The sequence below is a fragment of the Nerophis ophidion genome, linkage group LG19 (assembly GCF_033978795.1).
Source record: "Nerophis ophidion isolate RoL-2023_Sa linkage group LG19, RoL_Noph_v1.0, whole genome shotgun sequence".
NCBI lineage: Eukaryota > Metazoa > Chordata > Actinopteri > Syngnathiformes > Syngnathidae > Nerophis > Nerophis ophidion.
In genome coordinates, this window is record NC_084629.1 from 6,764,268 (window position 1) to 6,785,098 (window position 20,831).

Sequence of the window (20,831 nt, forward strand, 5' to 3'; positions counted from 1 at the left end):
ATTTCTTTTATTTGGGTTTTATCGTTGTATGGTTTCTTTTTCTGTGATATGAATCCCTTTGATCTGAAATAAAATGACGACAAAGAAAAATGATTACCGCATTTTTTTCCCCCGTTTTGCTTTTTTGTGTTATGTTTGGGACTACCGGGCTGCCGTAGTCCCGGCTGTATCAGTTATGTCCGCCCTTACAGGAAATGTTTCTAACTTGCTAGGACATTTTCAAAATATGTTACAATTTTGAGTATGTTCATGCAAGTAACATCTTAAACGAGCAATAAAAAGAACACATTTAGATCTATTCATACTTAATGTTTTCCAAATGAAACTATCTCACTCGTGTTGGTTAATTTAGGTTCAGACTGCCCCGCTAATGCGCAGCAATATTTTATTTTGAAGGTAGATTTACTCCGTGTTTTCCGGTGTGGTTCATTTGACGGCTAGGTGATTTAACCTTAGCTTGTGTAACTTAATGGCCGCCGCACATGTTACTTATTCTTGTCGGTGAGAAAGAGGTGAGTTTGCTGTCCCTTTAAAGACGTTGTGTACCTCTTACGTTAGAAACATGTACAAATGATATAAATGGCAGCTGTCTTGTTTTATCACGACTCCAAAGGGAATAAGCGGTAGAAATTGGAAGGATGGAAAGGAGTATGGATGGCATGTTTGCATGAAACATGATAGGAAAACAACTTTTTACTTTTAATGTATTTGAATTAGAATTAAAATAGTTATACTGCTGATGTAAGGCACGTTTAAAGGCCTACTGAAATGAGATTGTCTTATTTAAACGGGGATAGCAGGTCCATTCTATGTGTCATACTTGATCATTTCGCGATATTGCCATATTTTTGCTGAAAGGATTTAGTAGAGAACATTGACAATAAAGTTTGCAACTTTTGGTCGCTAATAAAAAAGCCTTGCCTTTACCAGAAGTAGCAGACGATGTGCGCGTGATGTCACGGGTTGTAGGGCTCCTCACATCCTCATATTGTTTACAATCATGGCCACCGGCAGCTAAAGCGATTCGGACCGAAAAAGCGACAATTTCCCCATTAATTTGAGCGAGGATTAAAGACTCGTGGATCAATCAATCAATCAATGTTTACTTATATAGCCCTAAATCACTAGTGTCTCAAAGGGCTGCACAGACCACCACGACATCCTCGGTAGGCCCACATAAGGGCAAGGAAAACTCACACCCAGTGGGACATCGGTGACAATAATGACCCAGTGGGACGTCGGTGACAATGATGACTATGAGAACCTTAGAGAGGAGGAAAGCAATGGATGCCGAGCGGGTCTAACATGATACTGTGAAAGTTCAATCCACAATGGATCCAACACAGTCGTGAGAGTCCAGTCCAAATCGGATCCAACACAGCAGCGAGTGTCCCGTTCACAGCGGAGCCAGCAGGAAACCATCCCAAGCGGAGGCTGAGGATAGTGAGGGTGAAAAAGATTAAAAAAAAAAAAAAAAGGCGAGGGCAGTGAGAGCGATTCAGATGTTATTAGACACATTTACTAGGATGATTCTGGTTAATCCCTTATCTGTTTGTGTTACTAGTGTTTTAGTGAGATTATATGGTACCTGAAAGTCGGAGGGTTGTGGCCACGGGTGTGGTGACCGCCAGTGTCTCCGGTGGGAGGAGGTAATAGTCCGTAGCTGCAGGAGGACGCAAGCTCCGCTCATAACTACGGCAAGAGCCGACTTATTACCACAATTTTCTCACCGAAACCTGCCGGTTGAGATGTGGTCGGGAACCATGTTCACTTGACCGCTCTGTTCCATAGTAAAGCTTCACCTTCGGGAATTTTAAACAAGGAAACACCGGCTGTGTTTGTGTTGCTAAAAGCTAATAGCTTCCCACCTCCATCTTTCTTCTTTGACTTCTCCATTATTAATTGAACAAATTGCAAAAGATTCAGCAACACAGATGTCCAGAATACTGTGTAATTATGCGATTAAAGCAGATTACTTATAGCTTGGATTGGGCTGGAATGAAATGTCCGCTACAACCGCTGACATCAAACGCACGTGTCATCATACCGCAACGTTTTCAACGGGACACTTTGTGGGAAATTTAAAATTGCAATTTAGTAAATTAAAAAGGCCGTATTGGCATGTGTTGCAATGTTAATATTTCATTATTCATATATAAATTATCAGTCTGCGTGGTCGGTAGTAGTGGGTTTCAGTATGAAATGATGTAGCATTTCGCACCTAACTGTTTACTCTATGCCCAGCTTTTCATAATAACTATAATAACTCCTCTCATATCTTTATTTAATATTGCATTTTTGTTTTTCACAGACCCATAAATGGCAGCCTGTGTACGGTGTTGCTTGAGGGCAAGACTGCGCTACCTACCAGGTTTGAGAAAGGGTTTTGCTCATTCTGCTAATGACAAACTTGACAATGAGATGTTGGATGAGCAGGACAGGATGGCAGAGGACTCACAGTTACTGGATGCTTCTTTTCACGGAGGCTACAAACTCCATTACAAGCCATCCTCTTATCATAGCTCTGTGGGCAAACCTGCTCTCTCCTCCCGTCAAAGCGTTAAAGCCACTCCCGCTTCTTCCGTCTGGCAACGGAGCAATCGCTACAGAGAGAAGTCCTCCCGGCATCTCTCCAGCTCAAAAAAAACGCTGCTCAACTGTGCGTTCAACAAAGGCTATGAACTGAAAAATACGCAGCCTCCGCATCACACAACACCCGTGCTACCTGATGTTAAAGTTGATACACGCGCCTTCATCAAATGTCGACCAGAGTATTCAACCATCACCCTTGACCTCACCCAGCGGCCTCCTCCTATCAATTGGGAACATGTCGTGCATATCCTCCAGAGAGTGTCGGACGTCGAGGGCAGCATGAAACCATCGGACGTGTCTCGTTTTATTGTGGATCTCAGCCACGTTCACACGGACAATGTGTCATTAGTGAAAAGCGAGCAAGGCTTTCTCACGCTGCTTCGCTACATGGTGGAGAATCTTCAGCTCTTTTCTCTCACTGAGCTCTTCGACGTGCTGCGCTCGTTTGTGTGGTTGGAAATGCCTCATGGCCACACAGTCCTCCAGCTGTTTGAGGACGAGCTCATTCGCCGAGCAGATGAGATGAGGTTTGACCAGTTGCTGCTCGCTGCAGACTTGTGGCGCTGCATCGGGAGGAAAGTGCCCCAGTTCTTAAAACACCTTTATGGCTTGGTCCATTTGGATCTAGGACAAGTGGAGGTCCCTGAGTTGGTCCAACTGCTTTACATCATCGGAGAGGGGAGGTACTGCCCAAAAGTCCTGGTCCAGCCCATAGAGCAGCTACTCATGCGCCAATTACACCATTTACAGCCAGAGGAGGTTGGCACGTTATGCTTGGCGCTCTTCAAATCCCAAACGTCTCTCTCTGAGGCCGCCTCGATTCGTCTTTTTGACAAAGCGCACTCTCACGTTGAGGACATGAGTGACTTTGCTATTGTCAACGTGCTCAAATACCTGCGTTTCGCCTACTTTCTTCACAGGGCGTGGATGGAGGCCATGACGTATGAGGTGCCACGCCGGGCAGGCCGGATGGGTGTCTCTGGGCTGATGCACGTGGCACTGACTTGTTCGTCACTGCATTACCGTAACGATCGCATTCTTGCTGCAGTCGCTGAGGAAATTCCATCATTGGTGCCACATTGCCGGAGTAAAGACTCGTGCAAGCTGTTGTGGTCTTTTGGCTCCTTAGGGCTCCTCCCAGTACAAAGCCCAAACTTGTACCCGAGTCTGACAGGGGCCCTCAGGATAAGGAAGGCTGAATTCCAACGATACCCAGAGCATCTGCTCACTGGTCTTCTCGGCTTGGCCTTTGTCTCGCTGTTTCCAGAGGATCTAATCGCGTTAGCCTTGAGCCCTGACTTTGTCAACATAGCACTAAAGTCAACAAAGCTGGACCTCAGAAAAGACTTGTTCAGCTTAGATGGAGTTGTGGCCCTGGAGCTGCCACACTGGACCGGTCCTCGACTGAGCCGTGAATTTAGGCAAGAGGTGGCAGAAAAGTTGTGGAATGATGTTCTACCTGAAATAAGCCAGAAACCGGAGGTGAAGTGTGCCGAAACCACATTGCAGGAGTTGCTAGGAGGAGAGGAGTTTGTCTGTAAGCGAATGATACTCCCCCACATGCGGTCAATCGACTTTGAAGTGCACCTCGATCCATCTGGTAAGCCCATACCTGTCAGCACAGAATACCAAACTGCCACAATATCTCCCCAAAACTACTCCTCTAAAAGTGCTTCAAACCATAGTTGGGAGAGAATAAATAGTGTTGGTGTGACAGATGAACTAATAGCGCTGCTTGCAAATTCTAGAAACGCCCCAATTCCTACAATCCCCCCTTCTGAAGTTACCACTCTTTCCATAGTGGAGCCCGATGAAAGTGAAAAATTGTTCAATACTGGGCTGAACCCGACAGCCACCATCACAGAGATGCTCACCAAACCAAACATCCAAAAATCTTCCCTTCAGGACTCCGTCGTTAAACTTGCCATCCAGGTGCCCAGCAGGAACAACTACTGCTACAATTCAAAGCAGCTGCTGGGCCTTCACGCCATGAAGATGAGGCAGCTGAAGCTGGCAGGATATAGAGTTGTCGAGCTTTGCTACCACGAGTGGAGTCCCTTGTTAAGGAAAAGTATGAGTAAGAAGATGGAATACCTTCACTTTAAGGTCTTCAACACCCTGGATAGTTGACCAGGGATTTTAAATTAAAATACTTTGCTACCTTGTTTGGCAGAGTTTTGTTGATAAGTATGTGCTAAGCACAGCAAAAATGTATTCTATTTACATTTTTTGTTGCTTATACATCCAAATAAAAAGTATAACATATGATGCTAAAAAAAAGTACCACCTTGTTCATTGTCTTTTCAAATTAAAGTATCCACTGCCAGCCATCATTGGGAGTTAAATATATTAATAGTCGGTTGGTCAGTTTGAAAATAACTCGCATGTTCTCTACATGGTGCAGTTTGATTTTTCTGGTGTGAACTAATTTAACATTAATTCAGTCAGTTTTATCACTAGTCGAAAAGGTGGTTTGGTTTATGATTGAAATGAAATGTCCATAATCATCGTAAAATGGAAGCCAATGAAATTAGCACCATTAAATTCGGTGTCTTTCAGAGCAGTTGCTAACAACTTTTTTTTTAATAATTTTTATTTTTCAAAGTCGACATCAGGGATTCTCGAATGATAGATGTGCAACCCACTTGTGGGTGTGTGGCAGACAGCTAGCCAAAAATTACAATATCCATCCATCCATTTTCTACCGCTTATTCCCATTTGGGGTCGCGGGGGGCGCTGGCGCCTATCTCAGCTACAATCGGGCGGAAGGCAGGGTACACCCTGGACAAGTCGCCACCTCATCGCAGGGCCAACACAGATAGACAGACAACATTCACACTCACATTCACACACTAGGGCCAATTTAGTGTTGCCAATCAACTTATCCCCAGGTGCATGTCTTTGGAAGTGGGAGGAAGCCGGAGTAACCGGAGGGAACCCACGCATTCACGGGGAGAACATGCAAACTCCACACAGAAAGATCCCGAGCCTGGATTTGAACCCAGGACTGCAGGACCTTCGTATTGTGAGGCAGACGCACTACCCCCTCTGCCACCGTGAAAATTACAATATGAAAAATAAAATATAAAGCCAACGTCTCACTTTTTGTGTTTTATTTTGAAATAAACAATTACTTGATAGGTGTTTTCCTCATTGGTATATATACTCAATACGCAAATTAACTAATTTTGTTGTCTAATGTAGCGATGAAGTGGCGACTTGTCGTCCGATTGCCGCTGGGATAGGCTCCAGTAACCCCGAAAGGGACAAGCAGTAGAAAATGGATGGATGTAGTGCAATTTTACTGTTAAATTGTGTATTCATTTTTAAGTCACATTTCAACATGTTTCTCCTCATTTGTCTAATGATAAGCTCTGAAAAAGCACTGGAATTATGCTGGAAATAATGTCGGTATAAAGAAATTGCTTGGTTGGATTGCAATAAAAATGGGAGAGTGAACATGTTCCAGGTTGCGAATAGTTAAGAACTCCTGTTTAAAAATCATTCCGTGATACAAAACAAGTATTGTACGGGTAGGTTATTGTAATGCTTACATTTTTCTCACCTTTCATTAACAAATTCACATTGACATACCGTATATTTACACTTGCACAGTTAAACGTGCACAAAGGAGTAGAGAAATACAGTATTTTATTGAAACCAAACTTTTCTAAGAAATACACGGTATGAAGAATGTGTAAAAGTAGTTAGTAGATCGTGTATTCACTATCAAACCCATCCATTGGTTAAGAGAGGCTATTGAATGAGCTGCATGATTAATGGCCACTAGAGGGTGCTCTCCAACAAAGACCGATGAACAGCCACTACATCACAATGCACTTGCACAATCCAATGAGATTGTATACAAGATTGTTTTAATCACAAATATTTAATGACAAACACATTGGGCCAATATGTATCTACATGTGAGGGGCCAAATGTTGAAATCAGCCTAATGTGTGATGCAATTTTACTCTGCTGGGCCCTATAACCACAATAATAAGCATTGTATGTCGCAACAGTGCATGTTTCCCCAATGTTTTTGCCTGGTCAGGGATTAAGTAAACCCATCCATCCATCCATTTTCTACCGCTTATTCCCTTTCGGGGTAGCGGGGGCCGCTGGCGCCTATCTCAGCTACAATCGGGCGGAAGGCAGGGTACACCCTGGACAAGTCGCCACCTCATCGCAGGGCCAACACAGATAGACAACATTCACACTCACATTCACACACTAGGGCCAATTTAGTGTTACCAATCAACCTATCCCCAGGTGCATGTCTTTGGAAGTGGGAGGAAGCCGGAGTACCCGGAGGGAACCCACGCATTCACGGGGAGAACATGCAAACTCCACACAGAAAGATCCCGAGCCTGGATTTGAACCCAGGACTGCAGGAACTTCGTACTGTGAGGCAGATGCACTAACCCCTCTGCCACCGTGAAGCCCGGATTAAGTAAACCCTAAAGTTTTAACATAAACATTTCATATATATTCTTATATTAGCAATTAGACATAATGAAATTGGACCTGGCAGCACGGTGGCACAGTGCATGTGCCTGGTGGTTAAAAACCCTAAAGTTTTAACAAAAACATTTCATATATATTCTTATATTAGCAATTAGACATAATGAAATTGGACCTGGCATCACGGTGGCACAGTACATGTGCCTGGTGGTTAATGCATGTGCCTCTCAATACAAAGGTCTTTGAGTTCAATCCCCGGCTCAGGATCTTTCTGTGTGGAGTTTGCATGTTCTCCCCGTGACTGCGTGGTTTCCCTCAAGGTACTCCGGCTTCCGCCCATCTCCAAAAACATGCACCTGGGGATAGGTTGATTGGCAACACTAAATTGGCCCCTCGTGTGTGAATGTGAGTTTGAATTTTGTCTGTCTATCTGTGTTGGCCCTGTGATGAGATGGCGACTTGTCCAGGGTGTATGCCGCCTTCCGCCCGAATGCAGCGGAAATAGGCTGCAGCCTCCGCGACCCCGAAAGGGACAAGCGGTAGAAAATGGATGGCTGGATGGAAATTGGACATTTCATATCCTAAACACTGCCTCTTTTTAATTTCCCACCCTTAGGTGAGCAATGGGCATCCTTTTGAAGACCAGACGACTTTGATTCACATTTAGCGCCTTTTTAAAAAAAACAACAAGCAAAAGAAAACTTTTATGTAATCCAAGACATGACCCACCCTGCCTCTCTAAAACCTTGCTCTATCTAATACAGGGATTCTAAAAATGGTACTTCACCGAGTGGTACACCAGATAATCACTTAAATATTCAACCACGGTACTACCGTTTGAACTGTGTAATGTTAGTCATCAAAAATAATAAATCCATCCATTTCCTTCCGCTTATCCGAGGTAGGGTTGCGGGGAAGCAGCCTAAGTAGAGAAGCCCAGACTTCTCTCTCCCCAGCCACTTCGTCCAGCTTCTCCCGGGGGATCCCGAGGCGTTCCCAGGCCAGCCAGGAGACATAGTCTTCTAAACATGTCCTGGTTCTTCCCCATGGCCTCCTGCCGGTCGGACATGCCCTAAACACCTCCCTCGGGAGGCGTTAGGGTGGCATCCTGACCAGATGCCTGAACCATCTCATCTGGCTCCTCTTGATGTGAAGGAGGAGCGAATGACAGAGCTTCTCACCCTATCTCTAAAGGAGAGCCACGCCACCCGGAAGAGGAAACCCGTTTCGGCCGCTTGTTACCGTGATCTTGTCTTCTCGGTCATAACCCAAAGCTCATGACAATAGGTAAGGATGTAAACTTAGATCGACCGGTAAATTCAGAGCTTTGCTTTTTGGCTCAGTTTCTTCTCCTCCACAACAGATTGATACATAGTCCGCATTACTGACGATGCCGCACCGATCCGCCTGTTGATCCACTCTTACCTCACTCGTGAACAAGACTCCGAGGTACTTGAACTTCTTCACATGGGGCAAGATCTCCTCCCCAACTCGGAGATGGCACTCCACCCTTTTAGGGGCGAGAACCATGGACTTGTACTTGGAGTACATTGACCTTGTTTTTAATGAATATTTAGGTTTACTACACTACTGTATTTTAATGGTGGTACTTGGAGAGTCAAGCGTTTTCTGAGATGGTACTTGGTGAAAAAAGTTTGAGAACCACTACTCTAGTGGAGATAGTGCCTGAGTCCCAACCTTTTGTTTGTGAAGTCTCTTCTTTCCTTTGCTCACTAGACATTTTCTTGACATGCTTCATTAGCTGGCTATCAACAAAAGTAGGTAAATAGAGGATAATCATCAGGCTCAGACACTGTATTGCAGGCAGTTAGCCGAGGAGCTGTTGAATGCTCTCTCAGTAATCCTCGTCTTATTTGCATTTCAATTCTTCAGCTTGTTCACCGGCTGGAAGCTAATCCAGCGGCGACTGAATGTGGCCTCGGCGTGCATAGACATCTCCTGAATCATCCCAAGGGAGAGATACTACAATGTGTCTGCTCTAATTCTTTCATTTACTTCATTGTAGGAAACCGACAAATCCTAATGTCACATTTTCAGACTCTGACGCAACAGCTCGATTGAAGAAGCGAAAAGATAGCAATCATTTTATGTGTAGGTTTGACAACAGCTCTTCCGTAAATCTCTGCGGATATTTGTTTTTAGTGTGTGTGTGTACACCATTTGCTTCCTGTCTGACCTCTCGGATGCCATTCAATAATGTGTCTGGTTCCAAGCTTTTAACATTCCTCGCACACGCACTCACTGTTAACCAGCTTCTGTGCGCTTGAATTGATGGAAAGACGTTTGCATTCAGACCTTGTTTTACCAACTATAGATAAACTGTCGGAACTTAATAGAGTTCTGAACGGCTACAGTGGGACCTCGGAGGTTAAATGCAATCCATTCTGAGACACTGTAGTCAATTTAGAATCTCTTTCGCTCATGAAAATAATGGAAATGGAAGTAATCTGATACGGGTTCAAACTGTTGCCGTCGCATGACCTTGATTTACTTGCAGAGAAACTTTGAAATGACATGTTTAAAAATTACACAATTTTGATGAAAGGTGAACCACTGTTATGTTAAAACATCACACATTTTGAACCAATCAGATAAAACCCTAAACCTCAAACATGGGACAATTACAGGTAGTACTCAGCAGATGGCTGTTGATGCATTCGGATAGTGCTTCACTTTTTTCAAATTTTATGTCTCAGCCTTATTCCAAAATGGAATAAATTAATTTTTTTCCTCGGAATTCTACAAACATTACCCAATGATGACAATGTAAAAAGGTATTTTTTTTCACCTTTGCATATTTATTAAAACCAAAAAAATCATGTACTCATAGCCTTCATTCATTACTTTGTTGATGACACAAATTGATTAACGTGGACCCCAACTTAAACAAGCTGAAAAACTTATTCGGGTGTTACCATTTAGTGGTCAATTGTACAGAATATGTACTGAACTGGGCAATCTACATATAAAAGTATCAATCAATCAATGCATCTTTGGCAGCAATTACAGCCTCAGGTCTTTTTGAATACGAAGTCACAAGCTTGGCACGCCGATCTTTGGGCAGTTTTGCTCATTCTTCTTTGCAGAACCTCTCAAGCTCCATCAGATTGGATAGGAAGGATTGGTTTTCATCCAGGGTGTCACTATACATTGCAGCATTCAACTTAGTAAAGTCAGGGAGTTGACCAAGAACCCGGTGGTCACTCTGTCAGAGCTACAGAAAGGACAACCATCTCTATAGCAAACCCCCAATCAGGCATGTATGATATAGTGGCCAGACAAGCAATTTTTTACTAAAAAGTTTGCCAAAATGCACCTGAAAGACTCTCAGATCATGAAAAATAAAATTCTCTGGTCCGATGAGACAAATATTGAACTCTTTGGCGTGAATGCCTGGCATCATGTTTGGAGGAAACCAGGCACCACTCATCACTAGGCCAATACCATCCGTACAGTGAAACATGGTGGTGGCAGAATCATGCTGTGGGGTTGTTTTTCAGTGGTAGGAACTGGACGACTTGTCATCCATCCGTTTTCTACCGCTTTTCCTTTTCGAGGTTGCTGGGTGTATCTCAGCTGCATTCGGGCAGTCGGCGGAGTACATCCTGGATAAGTCGCCGAGAGGGAAAGATGAATGCACCGATATACAGAGACATCCCGGATGAAAACCAATGCTTCCCATCCAACCTGATGGAGCTTGAGAGATGCTGCAAAGAGAAACGAGCAAAGAAGAAAGGGCGAAACTTCCCAAAGATAGGTGTATTGTATTAAAAAAGACTTGCCACCAAATGTGCATCAACACAGTATTAAGCAAAGGTTATGAATACTCCTGTATGTACATGTGATTTGAAAAATGGTAATACATTTGTAAAATTACAAATTTTTCACACTGTCATTATGGGGTATTGTCTGTAGAATTTTGAGAACAAAAAATAATTTATGCCATTTTGGAATACTGTAAAGCTGTAACATAACACAATCCAAATCCCGCTTGTCATCTACAGGTTAGCATGTCTTCATTCATACTCCAGCGGCATAGCTCGGTTGGTAGAGTGGCCGTGCCAGCAACTTGAGGGATGCAGGTTCGAGTCCCGCTTCCGCCATTCTAGTCACTGCCGTTGTGTCCTTGGGCAAGGCACTTTACCCACCTGTTCCCAGTGCCACCCACACTGGTTTAAATGTAACTTAGATATTGGGTTTCACTATGTAAAGCGCTTTGAGTCACTAGAGAAAAGCGCTATATAAAATATAATGCACTTTTCAATGTGCGAAGAGGATAATTTACTTACAACTTCCTTTTACAATTGACCATTTTTGTAATTGCTGCTGTAATATACCCTCCAAGAATGGAGTAAATAGGACATAAGATACAATAGACAGTTCCATCCATCCATCCATCCATTTTCTACCGCTTGTCCCTTTTGGGTTCGCGGGGGTGCTGGAGCCTATCTCAGCTGCATTTGGGCGGAAGGCGGGGGTGCACCATGGACAAGTCATCACCTCATCGCGGGGCCAACACACATTAACCGTCACCATTCACACACTAGGGCCAATTTAATGTTGACAATCAACCTATCAGTTGTTACGGGGAGAACATGCAAACTCCACACAGAAATATCCCGAGCCCGGGATTGAACTCAGGACCTTTGTATTGTGAGGCACATGCACTAACCCCTGTTTTCCCACTGTGCTGCCCCACAATAGATGGATAGTTGAAAGACGCCGAGATCATTATCCATGCGTTTGTTACGTCTCGCCTCGACTACTGTAACGTATTATTTTCGGGTCTCCCCATGTCTAGCATTAAAAGATTACAGTTGGTACAAAATACGGCTGCTAGACTTTTGACAAGAACAAGAAAGTTTGATCACATTACGCCTGTACTGGCTCACCTGCACTGGCTTCCTGTGCACTTAAGATGTGACTTTAAGGTTTTACTACTTACGTATAAAATACTACACGGTCTAGCTCCATCTTATCTTGCCGATTGTATTGTACCATATGTCCCGGCAAGAAATCTGCGTTCAAAGGACTCCGGCTTATTAGTGATTCCCAAAGCCCAAAAAAGTCTGCGGGCTATAGAGCATTTTCCGTTCGGGCTCCAGTACTCTGGAATACCCTCCCGGTAACAGTTCGAGATGCCACCTCAGTAGAAGCATTTAAGTCTCACCTTAAAACTCATTTGTATACTCTAGCCTTTAAATAGACTCCCTTTTTAGACCAGTTGATCTGCCGTTTCTTTTCTTTTTCTTCTATGTCCCACTCTCCCGTGTGGAGGGGGTCCGGTCCGATCCGGTGGCCATGTACTGCTCGCCTGTGTATCGGCTGGGGGACATCCCTGCGCTGCTGGTCCGCCTACGCTTGGGATGGTTTCCTGCTGGCTCCGCTGTGAACGGGACTCTCGCTGCTGTGTCGTGGATCCTCTTTGGACTGGACTCTCGCGACTGTGTTGTATCCATTGTGGATTGAACTTTCACAGTATCATGTTAGATCCGCTCGACATCCATTGCTTTCCTCCTCTCCAAGGTTCTCATAGTCATCATTGTCACCGACGTCCCACTGGGTCATTATTGTCACCAATGTCCCACTGGGTGTGAGTTTTCCTTGCCCTTATGTGGGCCTACCGAGGATGTCGTGGTGGTTTGTGCAGCCCTTTGAGACACTAGTGATTTAGGGCTATATAAGTAAACATTGATTGATTGATAACTTAAAAAGGGTATATTAATGCCCAATGGAAGACGACAAAAATACAGGTGGCCTTCTTTGGCTTCCATAATTTTATACATGCCAACCACACAGTGCTTGCCAAAGGACAGTCAGAGCTTTTCTTCTTGCCATTCACATACATCAGATACTAGGAGAGTTCCCCCCAAGACACGGGGAAGAAAAAAAGTGTTAGCTATTTAACAGCTAATAAATGTTACTATTTCATTCACCGTAGGATATTTTTTTAAATAAAGTTCCTCCTGTGTTTCCACCAAAAACTAACCGGGTCGATTTAGTTTTTTAGGTAACTTTCGGAGTTCCTCCTAGCTAGGTGGGACTTTTCCAAACGACCAGAAACCTTGAATCTTTTATTAGTAGATTGCACTGTACAATACATATTCCGTACAACTGACCACTAAATGGTAACACCGGAAAAAGTTTTTCAACATGTTTAAGTCGGGGTCCACGCTGTGCTGTCGAACGCTGATTGGCTGATTGACTGTAAAGAATGTAAAAACAAGAGTATAAAGAAGTCATACTGTTCCATTACCTTTTGTTCATACTACTGTCACTACTCAACTGCCAAAGAACTGTAGATACCTTAATATTTGTTACTTCCTATACTGTTATACTATTTGATCTTGCACTGGTACTGTATTTGACTACTGTACTCCTACTTGTACTGATACCTCTACCATAACTACTGTAACTTATTGTCTTGTAATTAATGTACATCAGAGCTATTAATTTTTTTGTATTTTTGGTATTTAGTGTATAAGATTCTGCCACTTGTGTTTAGATCCCACTGGACGCAATATCTGGAGAGCACGGACAAAACATTTCACTGTGGTGTACTCTGCATGTGACGAATAAAACTTGAAACTTTGGTTGAACACAGGGAGCATTCCTAAAACTTCTCTTTGAAGCACATGTCGGTCATTGGAATGTACATGGCGACCTGTTTATTTCATATTCTCTGTGACATTCTATTACAACAAACTAGACAAGAGAGAAAGAAGAACAAAGGGAGCTTTGAACATGCAGGAACTTTTGTGGGTCATCTTTGTGCTGAAGAACCTTGATCAGTGGAGATGTCTTGTCGTGTTTTTTAGTCAGCCTTAGTCTTTAAACTATGTGCAGTTTATTATTTTTACAAACCTTATTTCGATATGCGAAGCTATTAGAAGTGGACTGACTTTTTGAAACTTATTTACAGAGGAAGCCGGACTCGAAGCAGGGACCTCAGCTGCTAACTACTCTGACTTTGCTGGATAAATCTGGAAAAAAAGGAGGCAGCACACAAGTGGAACGAAGGTATATAACAAAATATATCAACTATTTGCTTTATTTATTTTTTTAAACCTTTATTTATACATTTCAACATTTACAAGCAGTTAAATAATAATCCAAGTAAGTACAAAAACAGTAAAAAACAGCGCCAGGGGGTTGTAAATTTAAGGTAACTAAAATAGAATGCTATATGTATATTATATAAAATAAACAAAGTGAAAAACCATAGTCTCACTCAATCTCTGTCACACCCCGCCTCGGGTGAAGGTAATGTAACCTTTGCAAACCAGACTTCAAATCAAGGATGGCAAGTCACGCAGTTGGCAACAGTTTACAAACATTTATTTAAATCCCAAAAAGTGTCAAAAGGTGAACAAAACAGGAAGACAAAGCGCCAACAATCTGTAACAGTAATACATAAAGGCAATATTAGTATCGTGTATTATATATATATAGTACATTTGTATCATAAATATGTCAAAGTTGCTTGCATTAAATAGGCCTATATATATATATAATTAATCAAAATAAACATTCAAAATATAAATCATCCATTATATCAAAATACATATATTTACAATCAAAAGGTCAAACATCAAATATATCAAAGTAAAGAATTAAATGACAAAACAGATTTAGCAAAATAGTTTACCAATCACACACTAGGGCCAATTTAGTGTTGCCAATCAACCTATCCCCAGGTGCATGTCTTTGGCCCTGCGATGTGATGGCGACTTGTCCATGGTGTACCCCGCCTTCCGCCCGATTGTAGCTGAGATAGGCGCCAGCGCCAGCGCCCCCCGCGACCCCGAAAGGGAATAAGCGGTAGAAAATGGATGGATGGAGTGTTTACCAATCAACAAAATCAATTTAACCGGTTACATCACAACATAACCTAATCATCAAAATAATCACCTCAGTAGTTGTTTGATGTATGACGACCGAAAGTCTTGGTCAGGACAGAGAACCTCCCCTAGCAGTGACAGGCAGCAGACTGCAGAAAAATGGCATTTTCCCCACTTAAATAGCCCATAGCCCCGCCCACTAGCTGGGACCAACTTGACAAGGGAAATTAAGAAAACAGTTCTTTTGTAAATTTAACCATAAATAACCATCAGATGTCTAAAAAGTATTCACATAGTACTTTTGCATTTTTAAAGCAGTCACTTTTGTCCACAGTGTATCCAGGTTTAGACAACACAACTTTTAAATGTCCAGTGTCCCTCAACAACACCCAGCTCCTGACAATCATGGTTTGGCCCAAATTAGGCCCAATTAGTCAAAGCAGGTGTGCTCACCTACATAAAGCCTTCAGCCCCACCCTGACTCTTTTAGCCAGGCATGCAGAGCCATGGTGAGTGACAGCTTACAATTTGTTTGTTGAGCATGCTTTCCACTGACTTAAAAAAAAAGGTGCATGGTTTGAAAGGAAGCCAAAGGTCAAACAGTGACAGTGTGGGGTCAAACTGTCACACTCAGTAAATCACCTAAATTTGGAACACAACGTCATCGTTTTTACAGCTTTTTGGTTGTTAGAGGTAGAGAGTGTTTTAATGTAGAGTTCTCAATCTTTTTTTAAAGGCACAAAAAACAGGTCGCGTATTGAGAAACTTACATTTATGAATATAAAACATAGCCAACAGTACAATGAGGTTGCAAAGGTAAAATTCCTTTTCAAATTTTTTTTCATACTGTGTAAAACCAAATATCACATCTTTAAAACAAAGCACACATTTGCCATGGATAACAGTTTACTTTATTACATGTTGTAAAAGTAGTCTGTGACACTCCATTTGTATAGTTATTAGCCTCAACCCGAGTGAACAAAATGCTAATGCTAACAAGCTAACGCTAAAACAGATGTGTTTGTATTGTCGTAGTCAGATAAACACTGAGATTTATTATTTATATATTGTTATTCATGGACCAAAAGGAATCGCATGACCCTCATGAATTCTCCATTTACTGAAAGGATGACTTTCTGACTGTTGGACAGTACGAACAAAAGCCTGATTTGTTATGAACAATTTCGGTTCACTTTATCAATCAGTTAATTTGCTTTTATTTAACCGGGTAAAGACTCATTGAGATTAAAATCTATTTTTCAAGAGCGACCTGACAAAAGAGGGCGGCAGAAACAAATTTGCAATATTAACTTCAACAACACAATACAACAGAACTGCAGCCATACCACAACAGGTCAAAAATGATTTAAAACAATTAAGTAATAATTAAATTTTAAAGCAGGTGCATTACCCAAGATAACTGGTTTCTCGATTTTTTAAAGCAGGTGCATTACCCAAGATAACTGGTTTCTCGATTTTTTAAAATGGACTTAAACTCCCCCAAAGTGATCAATCCGGTAGCCTTAGATCTTTATTTTACAAATCATATCATTTTGTATATTACTGCTCTATATTTCAATTACTTACTATTTACTAAAATAACTATGACCTAATATTGTCTGTTTATTTACATGGTATCAGTGTAGAAATATAGTCAACCACTCCTCCATAATTCATCATCCTGATTTGTATAAACGATCCCGAACTGTGAAATGCGGTGGAAACACAAACCCACTTGAACAGGAAATTATAGATCAAGAAACCAGAAATTCCAGGAACCGAAAGTTCCTGAGCTTTAGGTGGAAAGGGCCTAATCACGTTCATTAGCTGCTAAACAACCTTTGAGACACTTTGTGTGTGTTACGGGAACAACTCTCCTCGTTACTTGCTTGAGGGGAAAAAGGTCATTTGGCAAGCACGTGTTGGTTTTCATGGTTTAATTACGGAAGCTGAAAATTCTTAATCTTAGTCTTAGACGGGTTAATTGTACAGTAGTACCTCAACTTACAGTATGTGCTTGATTGATTCTGTGACTGAGCTCTTGACTCAAAATTCTTCTTAAATTCACGTCTACCACTTACATAAATTTAAATCAATTGGTGTTTGCTGCTCCCAAAACAGAATAATTGTAACGTGTGACAGGCCTTTTGAAAAGAAAAAACATTTTAGATAATAAATACTGTATGTAAAACAGCTACTGTAATGTAATGTACAGCATTTACCTTAAAGGGGAACATTATCACAATTTCAAAAGGGTTAAAAACAATAAAAATCAGTTCCCAGTGGCTTAATGTATTTTTTAAAGTTTTTTTCAAAATTTTACCGGTCCCGGAATATCCCTAAAAAAGCTTTAAAGTGCCTTATTTTTGCTATCTTCGAAACCACTATCCATTTCCCTGTGATGTCATACAGGGCTGCCAATACAAACAACATGGCGGTTACCACAGCAAGATATAGCGACATTAGCTCGGATTCAGACTCTGATATCAGAGGTTCAAGCGATTCAACAGATTACGCATGTATTGAAACAGATGGTCGGAGTATGGAGGCAGATAGCGAAAACGAAATTGAAGCTATTGAGCGAATAGTTATTGACGCTATTCGGCCATAGCGTGGGTGTACCTAATGAAGTGGCCCATAGCATGGCTGCCTTATTAGCATCGCTGGTAAAATGTGCGGACCAAACGATCAGGACTTTCGCATCTTGTGACACTGGAGCAACTTCAATCCGTCGATTGGTAAGTGTTTGTTTCGCATTAAATGTGGGTATCTAGTTTCAAATGTACATACAGCTAGCGTAAATAGCATGTTAGCATCGATTAGTGTAGCATGTTAGCATCAATTAGCTGGCAGTCATGCCGTGACCAAATATGTCTGATTAGCACATAAGTCAACAACATCAACAAAACTCACCTTTGTGATTTCGTTGACTTAATCGTTGTAAATGCATCTGCAGGTCATCCATACATCTCTGTGCCATGTCTGTCTTAGCATCGCCGGTCAAATGTGCAGACACTCTGGCTAATTCAATGGGGGTCTCGCGGCAGATTTCTTGCCACTTTCGCATCTTCAGTGCAACTTGAATCCCTCCCTGTTAGTGTTGTCACACCCTCCGAAAACACACCGACAAGTCATGATGTTTCCAAAAAATAGTCGAAAAAACGGCGAATAACAGAGCTGAGACCCGGTGTTTGTAATGTGAAAATGAATATGGCGTGGGTGTGTTACCTCGGTGACGTCATGTTCTGACGTCATCGCTAAAAGACCGATAAACAGAAAGGCGTTTAATTTGCCAAAATTCACCCATTTAGAGTTCGGAAATCGGTTAAAAAAAATGCATGGTCTTTTTTCTGCAACATCAAGGTATATATTGACGCTTGCATAGGTTTGGTGATAATGTTCCCCTTTTAAGTAGTGGACTTCTATGGTATTTACTTCCAGTGGCTTCTCCATCAAACACACCGTCAGCAGCTTCTCCATATTTTTGTGGAAAAATGTCTACCCTTTAGATATTTTTTACATTGTTGGCTGGCATTAGACTAATTCTATTTCAGTACGGTGCAGACTAGCAGTGGTACGCTCAAACTGCTTCACTAAGTTGTCAACACGCTCCGTCATGTTTTTGATGTTATCAATTTCTTCTTCTCAGCAGTGTATTTCACACTTACTTTCTTCTTTCCCATGGTTGGAAAACAAGTAATTTCCATCTCAAGTTATAAGCTAATGCTCGTGAGTAAGACCAGATGCTCTGGGCAGATCTTATGTTTACTGTAGTAGTGTGCCGTTCATAAATTGAGATAAAATTATTTTTTAATTTAGTTTCCCTAAATATCTAAAACTATTCAAATTCTCTTCATGTCATATTATGCTCCTTCCAGTGCTGTTGTTTTTAGTTTTAGTTTGTATTCAATCAGAATACAGCTATCTACTCGTCAGATCAGAGGCATGATTTATGATCTACAACATATTTACAGTGGAGCAGGGAAGCGAGGAAACAGCAGACCACTCTGATGTAAACATAGGCACACACGTAAGTGATCACGTGATGTCACCGCTATTGTTTGTCTGCGTTAGCGCTTATAATAACAATATCCCCATTTCTTGGTTTATATTCAAGTCATGAAATGTAAATTGAGAATTTTTGGTGCTTTTTGAATGGTTATTTATTGGATCTTATGGGCGGAATAGTGGCGCTTCCATTTGCTCTGCTGTAAGCAGACTTTTATTTACGTTTATTTAATGTTTAGAATGCATTAAAAAAAATCAGTCCGTCATGTCTTTCATAATGATTGTGAACGATAGGCAAAATTCTAAAAAAAAAAAAAAAAGGTGCAGTTACCCTTTACTTACTGAGTTGAGCACCGACACCGTTTTTTTAAGTACGTATTTGATGTAATATCGGTTAAAATGCCTATCATAGACAAATTGTAAAAGAGTGATGTACACTATATTGCCAAAAGTATTTGGCCACTTGCCTTGACTCACATCTGAACTGAAGTGCCATCCCATTCCTAACCCATAGGGTTCAATATGATGTCGGTCTACCTTTTGTGTCTATAACAGCTTCAACTCTTCTGGGAAGGCTGTCCACAAGATTGCGGAGTGTGTTTATAGGAATTTTCCACCATTCTTCCAAAAGCGCTTTGGTGAGGACACACACTGATGTTGGTCGAGAAGACCTGGCTCTCAGTTTCCGTTATAATTCATCCCAAAGGTGTTCTATCGGGTTTAAGTCAGGACTCTGTGCAGGCCAGTCAAGTTCATCCACATCTGACTCTGTCATCCATGTCTTTATGGACCTTGTTTTGTGCACTGGTGCACAGTCATGTTGGAAGAGGAAGGGGCCCGCTCCAAACTGTTCCCACAAGGTTGGGAGCATGGAATTGTCCAAAATGTTTTGGTATCCTGGAGCATTCAAAGTTATTTTCACTGGAACTAAGGGTGGTGTTGGTCGAGAAGGCCAAGCTCTCACTCTGTGTTCTAATTCACCCCAAAGGCATCCTTGCCAACCCTCACGATTTTTCCGGGAGACTCCTGAATTTCAGTGCCCCACCCAAAAATCTACCGGGGCAACCATTCTCCCGAATTTCTCCCGAATTTCTCCCGATTACTCTTCTGGGAAGGCTGTCCATAAGGTTGCGGAGTGTGTTTATAGGAATTTTCAACCATTCTTCCAAAAGGTCACACTGATCTTGAGATGTTGAGAAGGCCCGGCTTTAATTTTCCTGAGTGAACTCTCCTGAAGGAATCAATAAAGTTCTATTTCTCTCTCTCTCTCTCTCTCTCTCTCTCTCTCTCTCTCTCTTCGTTCTAATTCATCCCAAAGGTGTTCTATCGGGTTCAGGTCAGGACTCTGTGCATGCCAGTCAAGTTCGTCCACACCAGACTCTGTTATCCATGTCTTTATGGATCTTTTTTTGTGCACTGGTGCACAGTCATGTTGGAGGAGGAAAGGGGCCCACTCCAAACTGTTCCCACAAGGTTGTAATTCCTCCATTACCAAATTTCACACTTGGCACAATGCATTCTAAAATGTACCATTCTCCTGGCAACCTCCACACCCAGACTCGTCCATCAGATTGCCAGATGGAAAAGTGTGATTCATCACTCGTGAGAACGTGTCTCCAGTAGTGACGTGCTTTACACCACTGCATCCGACGCTTTGCGTTGGACTTGGTGATGTATGGCTTAGACACAGCTGCTCGGCCATGGAATCCATTCCATGAAGCAAGCTGCGTACTAAACGTGGGCTAATTGGAAGATCACATGAAGTGTGGAGCTCTAGCAACTGAAAGTCGACGACCTCTTTGCACTATGCGCTTCAGCTTCCGCTGACCTCTCTCTGTCAGTTTACATGGCCTACCACTTCGTGGCTGAATTGCTGTTGTTCCCAAACTCTCGACTTTTCTTATA

General features: G+C 42.1%; 1 protein-coding gene across 1 annotated transcript; it reads left to right on the forward strand.

Moving 5' to 3' along the window:
- Positions 1–375: 375 nt before the first annotated feature.
- LOC133537907 (FAST kinase domain-containing protein 5, mitochondrial) lies at positions 376–4,875 on the forward strand. The gene is made up of 2 exons (XM_061879055.1): positions 376–512; positions 2,312–4,875. Exon 2 carries the CDS (start codon positions 2,320–2,322, stop codon positions 4,720–4,722), a length of 2,403 nt encoding a protein of 800 aa, XP_061735039.1. The 5' UTR covers positions 376–512; positions 2,312–2,319; the 3' UTR covers positions 4,723–4,875.
- The last annotated feature ends 15,956 nt before the right edge of the window (positions 4,876–20,831 follow it).